Source organism: Lissotriton helveticus, chromosome 1_1 (genome assembly GCF_964261635.1).
Source record: "Lissotriton helveticus chromosome 1_1, aLisHel1.1, whole genome shotgun sequence".
Taxonomy (NCBI): domain Eukaryota; kingdom Metazoa; phylum Chordata; class Amphibia; order Caudata; family Salamandridae; genus Lissotriton; species Lissotriton helveticus.
In genome coordinates, this window is record NC_136057.1 from 43,313,532 (window position 1) to 43,322,538 (window position 9,007).

Consider the following 9,007-nt stretch of genomic DNA (forward strand, 5'->3'; position numbering starts at 1 on the left):
GTGTGTTTGACCCTCGAGCAAACCCCTGTAGTGTGTTATGTATAAGGATGGGTGTGCTGAAGAGCAGTCTCGTTCCTGTTCCTGAGTGGCTGTGTGGTGGTGTGGTGATGATGATGATGGTCGGCAGCAAGAAGAACATCCTAGACACTACCATTTGTTAAAATGAACTCAGTGGAAAGCATGTGTTTCTACTATCTTTGGCTACTGAAGATGTATCCTTTTTTCTGATGTGCATATTATATCAGTGAACTCCTTCCTCTAAGCGAGGCTGGGCTATAAGAACACTGTTTATTTGGCAGCTCCAGCAACACAAAAGCGGTCAGAGGACGTCCCAACTGCATCACAAAGTTTCACTGCTTGCGCACGAGGCAGCACATACTTTTCATGCCCATTCATTCACTTGCAGTTTATAAAACAAGAGTTTCTTTTTACTTGTAAAAACAAACCTGAATATCATTTGTGTCAAAAATCTGTATCTTTTGTGTTCCTTTACTTCTAAATCCATTTTTTTTCCAGGGCCAAGGTTCAAGAAATGTAAAGCAGGGAGTCGATAGTTCTGGACTGTAAGAGATGGAATTCTTTACTGCTTAAGATTCTTTACTTATCTGTCAATCTTTCAGAAACCTTTTAAGAACTAAACTTTTTGTCAGCTCTCTCTGTGATCATTACTTTCGTCATCATGCACGGATTCTGTCCTTTCACCAGTTAGGAGTTGGTTGGTTGATTCTCTGTAAATGAGAAAGGTCTAAAATATATTCATATCAAATTAATCTGGCTGTGAATCATTTACAGTCAGTGGGGAGCCAGCAAATTTCACAAGGGTCCAGCTTGATATTGAACACCTCTGGGGAAGTTCCACTATGGTGGGTGCATTAACAGATGCATGTGAAGAGTGAACTTAGCATCATGTATCCCAACTCAGTACAATACAGTGCTTCGGAGGTAAATGTTGTGCGCTGCAAGCATTAACTCTCAGAGTTACAGGTCACAATTTCCTACTTTGACTTCTTGTGCCTTTGGATGTTGTTCTCTAGCAGCTGTCATTGAACCGGTTGTTGCACAAAATGGCCAGACACCAAAACCAGCTACAAATATTCTCCAGTATGTGCTTGGTAAACTTATTCAAGTGTGTTGTGTTTATAGTTTTTATCACTAACCCCTGTAGTTAGCTGAAAACCCTTCCGTCAAACACTTCAATATCCACTACAATGGTATGGTTTCTCCCCTGTTTGTGTTTGTGTAGTGCACTTGAATGGCATTTCCCCTAAGTGGGTTCGCTGGAGATTTCTTAATGTTGAAGGGGCACTAAAACTACTTCCTCATTCACTGCAGTGGTAGGGGTTTATCACCTGTGTGTGTTCTTTGATGTCTTTGTATTTCTGATAATTGACTAAAGCACTTAACACACTCACTGCACTCGAACGTTTTTTCCCCTGTGTGTGTTCGCTGATTATTCCTTAATTTTGAGGAACGACTAAAACTATTTCCACATTCATTGCAATCAGATGGTTTTTCCCCTGTGTGTGTTTGCTGATGTCTCTGCAGAATTAATAACAGACTAATGCTCTTCATACATTCACGGCACTGTAATGGCTTTTCCCCTGTCTGTGTTCACTGATGACTTCTGAGATTTGAGGATCACTAAAACTACTTCCACATTCATTGCAATTCTATGGTTTTTCTCCTGTGTGTGTTCGTTGATGTCTTCGAAGACTTGATAACACGCTGAATCTCTTCACACATTTATTGCAATGGTATGGTTTTTCCCCTGTGTGTGTTCGCTGATGAATCCTGAGATTTGAGGAATCACTAAAACTACTTCCACATTCATTGCAATGGTATGGTTTTCCCCCAGTGTGTGTTTGCTGATGTCTTTGTAGGTGTGATAACCGACAGAAGCTCTTCACACATTCAGTGCAATGGTATGGTTTTTCCCCAGTGTGTGCTCGCTGATGAACTTGGAGTTGTGATAACCGACTGAAGCTCTTCATACATTCACCGCAATGGTATGGTTTTTCCCCAGTATGTGTTCGCTGATGTCTTTGGAGATGTGATAACCGACTGAAGCTCTTCACACATTCAGTGCAATGGTATGGTGTTTCTCCTGTGTGTGTTCGGTGATGTCTTCGTAGATTTGATAACACACTGAAGCTCTTCACACATTCAGTGCAATGGTATGGTGTTTCTCCTGTGTGTGTTCGTTGATGTCTTCGTAGATTTGATAACACACTGCAGCTCTTCACACATTCAGTGCAATGGTATGGTTTTTCCCCAGTGTGTGTTCGCTGATGAACTTGAAGTAGTGATAAATGACTGAAGCTCTTCACACATTCAGTGCAATAGTATGGTTTTTCCCCAGTGTGTGTTCGCTGATGTCTCCGGAGGGTTGATAAATGGCTGAAGCCCTTCACACATTCAGTGCAATGGTACGGTTTTTCCCCAGTATGTGTTCGCTGATGTCTTGTGAGATTTGATAATAGACTGAAGCTCTTCAGACATTCATTGCAATGGTATGGTTTTTCCCCAGTGTGTGTTCGCTGATGAACTTGAAGTTGTGATAAATGACTGAAGCCCATCACACATTCAGTGCAATGGTATGGTTTTTCCCCTGTGTGTGTTCGCTGATGAACTTGGAGTTGTGATAACTGACTGAAGCTCTTCACACATTCATTGCAATGGTATGGTTTTTCCCCCATGTGTGTTCGCTGATGATCTTTTAGGAGTGTTAACTGACTAAAGTTCTTCAAACATTCATTGCAATTGCACGTTGCTTCTCCTGTGTGTGTTTGCTGATGGCTCTTTAGTAGTGATGACAAACTAAAGCTCTTGCTGCTTGTGTATGATTTTTCTTTCTTGGTTAGTGTCTCTGGGTCGGGTTTATATTTGTCTGCATCCCTTGGCTGCGTTTCCTGAGGAGCTAACATGGTTGGTAAAGCACTTGTGTTACTGTCACATTCCCTGTATGTGTGTGGTATTTTGGATGGTTGATTTCAGATTTCACAATGAAATACAAGACTCACCAACTACATATATTATATTTGTGGCAAGTAAAGCTTCTTTGTAGGTGGTTATGTCTTTAGATTGCAGAATGTTTTTGCATGTTTACAGGTGAAGATTAGTCTTCCTTCTGGTTGAAGCAAATTGGGACAGTCTGTTGTAGATCAGAGACCCTCTCTTTTTCCTTTACCCTTCAGTTGTCTGGCTCCACTCCCTTGTGCTTTTCCCTTGTTCCTGTGGTTTGGCCAGAAAGAGTTTACAATACACCTAGCGTGCTGAATGGTGGTCTGCCATCATTACAGGAAGCAGAGCAATTCTGTATCTACCTCATACCGAACACATGATCAAAGCTGGTGGTGGAGGCCTGTTTATACAGGAAGTGATTTGTCAGTGTTGTTGTCTTAATTTTCTAGAGGTTGTTTCTTAGTCCTGTGGCGTGGAAGTGCACAGCTCAGACTCTTATATCCACCAAATTGCTCTGGACTGCCTCTTCCAGGATCTATCAGTTTATGTTCAAGTTCGTCAGTCTCTATGCAGATCTTTTCCTATATATTGGACCTCTTTTTTTCCAACCACTTGTTTTCATATTTTCACGATTACTGTCATTATTCACGATCATTGGTGCATTCAAGGCTGGTTTCCTATTGGATGTAAAGAGATTTAAAATCACTAAATGGAAATGTGAGAGAATGTGAATATACAATATTTAACTAGTGGGAAAAGACATCTGGATATTACCATTTATGAAAGTTGCTAAGAGATATTTCACCATACACAGATTTTTAACTAAATGTTTTACTTAATTCAGAAAAGGAGGTGATTTTCCGGTGTTCACAGAGTAACTTAGCACAGAAAGAGCACACATGGAGTGCCCACTTGCTAGAGGTACAGCTTTACGAAGACGCACATGGCTAAGATTTCATTTAAACAAGAAGGGATTGTGTAAGAAGAGATGGATCAGGATGTGCTGCTGTCACTTCAGTTTCAGGAATCGTATAACAGCAGTAACCCTTTCAAGACTACATGACAAAGAAACTCTTCATGAAGTATATAATAAAGGTAACGCTCCAGGAAGTTTATAATAAAGGTAAAGCTCTAGGAAGTATATTATAAAGGTAACGCTTCAGGAAGTATATAACAAATGCAGCTCCATTCACACTCATCTTGACAGTACTTTCCAGTTTACACTGGAGCAGCTGAAGTTCCAACTCCTGTCTTTACTTTTCTGTTTGTTAAGTTATCTTTGTCACATTCCCAGGGACGGTTCAAGCATTTGTAGGAAGATTGCAGCATTTATTATAGAGATTCCATCACAACCAGTAATATACCTGCGATATCTCTGCTGCCAATACGTGTCTGCTTTTTGTATTTTTCTACCTTACCATGGCATCTGACTTAATGTCTTCTGTTTGGTGCTAGGTCGGGGATGGAGCACTGGCAGAGTGGGACAAGATGTCCATTGCTTTCAGGTGAGTGCAGCATTTACACAGTTGGGAATTTCTTAAAATCAGCTTCACCTTACTCCCCGTACATCAACTTCCATACTCCCTTATGTCTGTGTACTCGCTCAACAGGGTTCATTGACAGCTAAAGCAGCGGAGTGACTCGATGAACACAGCAGACATCAAGTAATGATCTGATCGACAAACGCCATGGTTGGCAGTAGAAGGATCAAGAGTCTTTAGAGAAGCTCGCCCAGGACATAAAAACGGAAGAAGTGTACAGGTAGATACTCATGAGGTACAAACAGAGCAGGCGAACATGTAGGTACATGCTCCTTTTTCGGTCTGTTTCAGGCCTTTACTGGGCTGGGAATTGGGGTGCACTGTCTCTTAATCCTGCGGCTGATAAAGGCACTTGCTGCAAGGGTGTTACCACTTTGACCCTTTACAAGAGGGGAGCAAAGCTTTAGAAAGCACAACACCTGAAGGCTGCCTTCCCTGAGGGGAAGGTGTGGGTCCAGGTGTCACACAATATCATCAAGGGACATAAAAGGATCCTATGAAACACAGCAGCAGAGAGGTGAAATCGTCAGCCCAGATGGAGAAGAGCTGGGTCCTCCACTGTTTCCGGATCAGTAAGTGATATTGAATCTTTCTAAGGTTAGGAGGCATAGAATCCAATCGGGTCAGAGGTAAGACATGGAAGGAGCAACCTCTCATTCTGGCTCTGCTGTGACGAGGGATGTGGGCCAGGTTTAGATTGGTGGAGCGTAGTGTTCTGGAGGGCATGTAAAATTGCAGCTAGGCTGGGTACTCCTTGGTTAAGTTTTAAACAGTTTTCATGCATCCATTTGGCCAACGCAGTTTTTAGATTGATAAAAGCCAGTCGACTCTGCCGACAGGGAAATAATTAGCTGAGTGTCATCAGCATACAACACTATTTAGATATTCCAAAATATTTCACTACCTCCGCCAGAGGTCTGATGTGAATATTAAAAAGGGTAGGACTGAGCTCCAAATCCCAAGGGATGCCAGGAGCCAGTCTTCTTTGTGATGAGGCGAAAGGGAGGGGTATAACTTTAAAAGACCTCTCCTTTAAAACGAAGGTAAGCCAGGCCAGACCTTTGTCCTGTACCCCCAGGTCATTGAGGCGGGTTAATGTTATTGCATGTGAGACAGTGTCGAAGGTCACACTTAAATCTAGGAGTATCAGAGCCTGGGATTTGCCAGCATCTGTAGTACTGCAAAGGGATTCAGTAACTGTTAAAAGAGCAATTTCGGTGCTGTATGATCTAAATCCATTTTGGGAACAATCTAATATTTTATATTGTTCTAATATTTTGGTTAGGAGATTGCTTACATGTTTCTCCTCATCCTTGTACAGAAACGACAGAAGAGAAATGGGTTAATAGTTTTCTGGCTGAGTGGCATTTAGCAAAGGTTTTTTTAGAAGACGGATAACCTTGGCGTGTTCCCATGATATTGATACTTCTTCAGTGCTCAGCAAGTTTGGCTAATTCTAGAAATATGGGTGTGACACTCTCTAGAAATTTTTAAATGTAATCAGGTTTAAATGGGTCGTCCAGAGATCCAGATTTCACTTGACGCATTAAGGTGGAAATATAATCTGCGTCAAGTAGAGCCAATTGGTCCAAGGGAGCCCATTGCGAGTGGTAGGTCCCTGTGTCAAGAGAGACAGGTTTGACTGTTTTCTCACCCCTGTTAAAGTAAAGATAAAGATCATTGACCAAGCTTGTTGCAGTGGCTGTTAGAAGCTTCTGCTAATCCAGGAGTGGAGGTGGGTTTAATCAGGTTGTTCACAATAGAGAATATTTCCATGCTTTGGTGGAAGTCTCTGCCCGTTCTCTATTGGAGTCTAATAGAGGCACACTCCTTTCGATAAACCTTGAAAAGGCAGATGGGTCCAGTTTATGCCACTATTTTCTCATTTTCAACGCTAGGTGTATCAATGGTCAAAGGCACCAAATAATGGTTTGATCAGGTCACTGGAATAGGGGGAGCAGTTTGAAGGGTGCCAGGTTGGGGAAAAAAGGGTCCAGCTGATGGCCGGCCTCATAGTTGAATGTTTTACTAACTGAGCTAATTGGAAAGGGGCCAGGTCATTAGTAAAGTCCTGGATTTATTTATTGTTGATTAGATCAAGATGAAGATTCAAGTCTCCAATTATGCTCAAGTTGGACAATTGAAGTGAGTGCAAGGTAGAGCACTCTATTACAGTCCCCAGGCTCCACTACACGCCGCGTCACTCTTCCCGCACCCGGAGGCGCTTAAAGGCAGCAGTGAGGTTCCACTGTGGGGGACGCACAGGAGCACAGCCATGGCACTAACTACAGCCCCAAGTGTCCACCACACGATGCACCACTCTTCCCGCGCCCGGAGGCGCTTAAAGGCAGCAGTGAGGTCCCACTGTGGGGGACGCACAGGAGCACAGCCAGGGCACTGACTACAGCCCCAAGTGTCCACCACACGATGCACCACTCTTCCCGCACCCGGAGGCGCTTAAAGGCAGCAGTGAGGTACCTCTGCATGGGACTCGCCCGGGCCAAGGGCAGGCCCATCCACGCCCGGAGGAGGCTGGGCCCCCCGCTCTAATTTCTAAACTCCCCCGTTACAGGCCCACCATGGGCAAGAAAAAGCTGAGAGCAACAGAGGAGGTAACTGTTACCTCTTTAGATACCTTTCTGGCCAAGGCAACATCGGCATTAGCAAAATAAATCACACTTACAGAAAAGAGACTTTCGTTAGGGACAGGGCAGGGCAGTCATCTAATCTAGTTGTTTCTCCAACTAAGGGGGATGTAAAGAAACTATATGGGGTTTCTCTTCCCGAATTGCTGGCAGTCTCTGTACCAACCCCCAAATATTCACAGCCTGCCTCTACATTTAGTTGGAAACAATTTTATGCTACCTCCGTAATTGGTAAATGAAAAAGAGGTTAAGCGATACTGCCCTCCAAGTGTCGTACCAAGAAGATCAGAAAGGGACTCGCCCGGGCCATCAAAACAAAAACTATATATGAAAGACCCACCCCGGCACCTTGGTATTCTGATAGTTTGAAATTAGAGAAAGCGGCATGTAGAGTTAGAGAACGTAAATGGAGGAAAACAAAGTCACTTGAAGATAGACTGGCCTACAATACATCACCTAGCGCCAGTCTTAGAAATTGTAATATAGCCAGAAGATTACATCTGGCTTCCCGAATTGATGAAGCCAAGGGCTCCTAGAAAGAAGTCTTTAGAGTTCAAAAGGAATTTACCATCCCTAGAGTTACCAACTCTATATGCCCCCCTTCGCAAGAATTTTGCGAAGAGCTTGCTGTATATTTTACCAGTAAAATAGATAATATCTGTAACTTCTTCATTTCAAACTCAGAATGCATGGTAGTAGCTCCGGGGCCTGATAAGCCTTGTCACCCTAAATTGGAGTTTTTTGCCCCCATAACGATGGAGCAAGTTCTCTCATCATTAAAACACAGCAAGTCAGGCTCTCTTGCTGACGTGGCTCCCCCTCATATCATGTCTGACCTGGGTTGGGAACTGGCAAACCCTATCAAGGAAACTTGTAATCTGTCCCTATCATCTGCCTCTTTCCCGCTAAAATGGAAAAAGGCATTTATTAAACCTGTGCATAAGAAACCCTCGGCTGACCATGGGGACCTTCAGAACAACAGACCCATTTCTCTTCTGCCAATATGCTAACAAATTATGGAGTCTTTGGTGAATCGCCAACTCACAGATTATCTGGAACAGAATAACCTCCTGGAGCCCTCACAGTTGGGCTTCCGTGCAGGTTTTAGCACGGAGTCTGCACTAACTGAGGTGTCAGACATGATCAGGCTGCTGCTGGATGAAGGGAACCCCACCATGTTGGTTCACTTGGACCTATCAGCGGCTTTTGACACCATCTCTCACAGGATCTTGTTAGATAATCTGCGGGAGATGGGTGTCATGGGGAGCGCTGAACTGGATACAGAGCTTTCTATCTGAAAGATCTCAATGTGTACAACTGGACACCTTGATATCCAGGACCACAATCTTGGATAAGGGAGTTCCTCAGGGCTCTGTATTAAGTCCCTCACTGTTCAATATCTACGTATCGTCTTTGGCCTCTGTTATTAAATCATGTGGTTTTCATACCATCTCTTACGCAGACGACAAGCAGATGATTGTCCCTATAGAGAAGTACGCAGGAGAAACTAGAGATAGATTCAAATCATGTATGACGAAAATTGCAGTATGGATGAAAAAGAACTTTCTGCAATTAAATTCAAACAAAATCGAGATCCTACTGTTCAGAAAAGACGAGTAGTTATGGACCAAAGATTGGTGGCCAGAAGAACTAGGAGAAGCTCCCTTCCCTAAATAGTGGGCAGAAAACTTGGGGGTACTAATCGACTCCAAACTTTCCATGAAGCAGCATGTGAAAACACTATTTAGCAAGTGTTTTGGACTACTCCGCATGCTAAAGAAGATTTTTCCCTGGATCCAGCTCTCCACCAGAAATGTCCTGTTACAGGCACTTATAGTCAGCAGGCTTGACTATGGAAAT

General features: G+C 43.2%; 1 protein-coding gene across 1 annotated transcript; it reads right to left on the reverse strand.

Moving 5' to 3' along the window:
• Nucleotides 1–1,553: 1,553 nt before the first annotated feature.
• LOC144767202 (uncharacterized) lies at nt 1,554–3,485 on the reverse strand. Its single transcript, XM_078650760.1, has one exon. It carries the CDS (start codon nt 2,922–2,924, stop codon nt 1,671–1,673), a length of 1,254 nt encoding a protein of 417 aa, XP_078506886.1. The 5' UTR covers nt 2,925–3,485; the 3' UTR covers nt 1,554–1,670.
• Nucleotides 3,486–9,007: the final 5,522 nt, after the last annotated feature.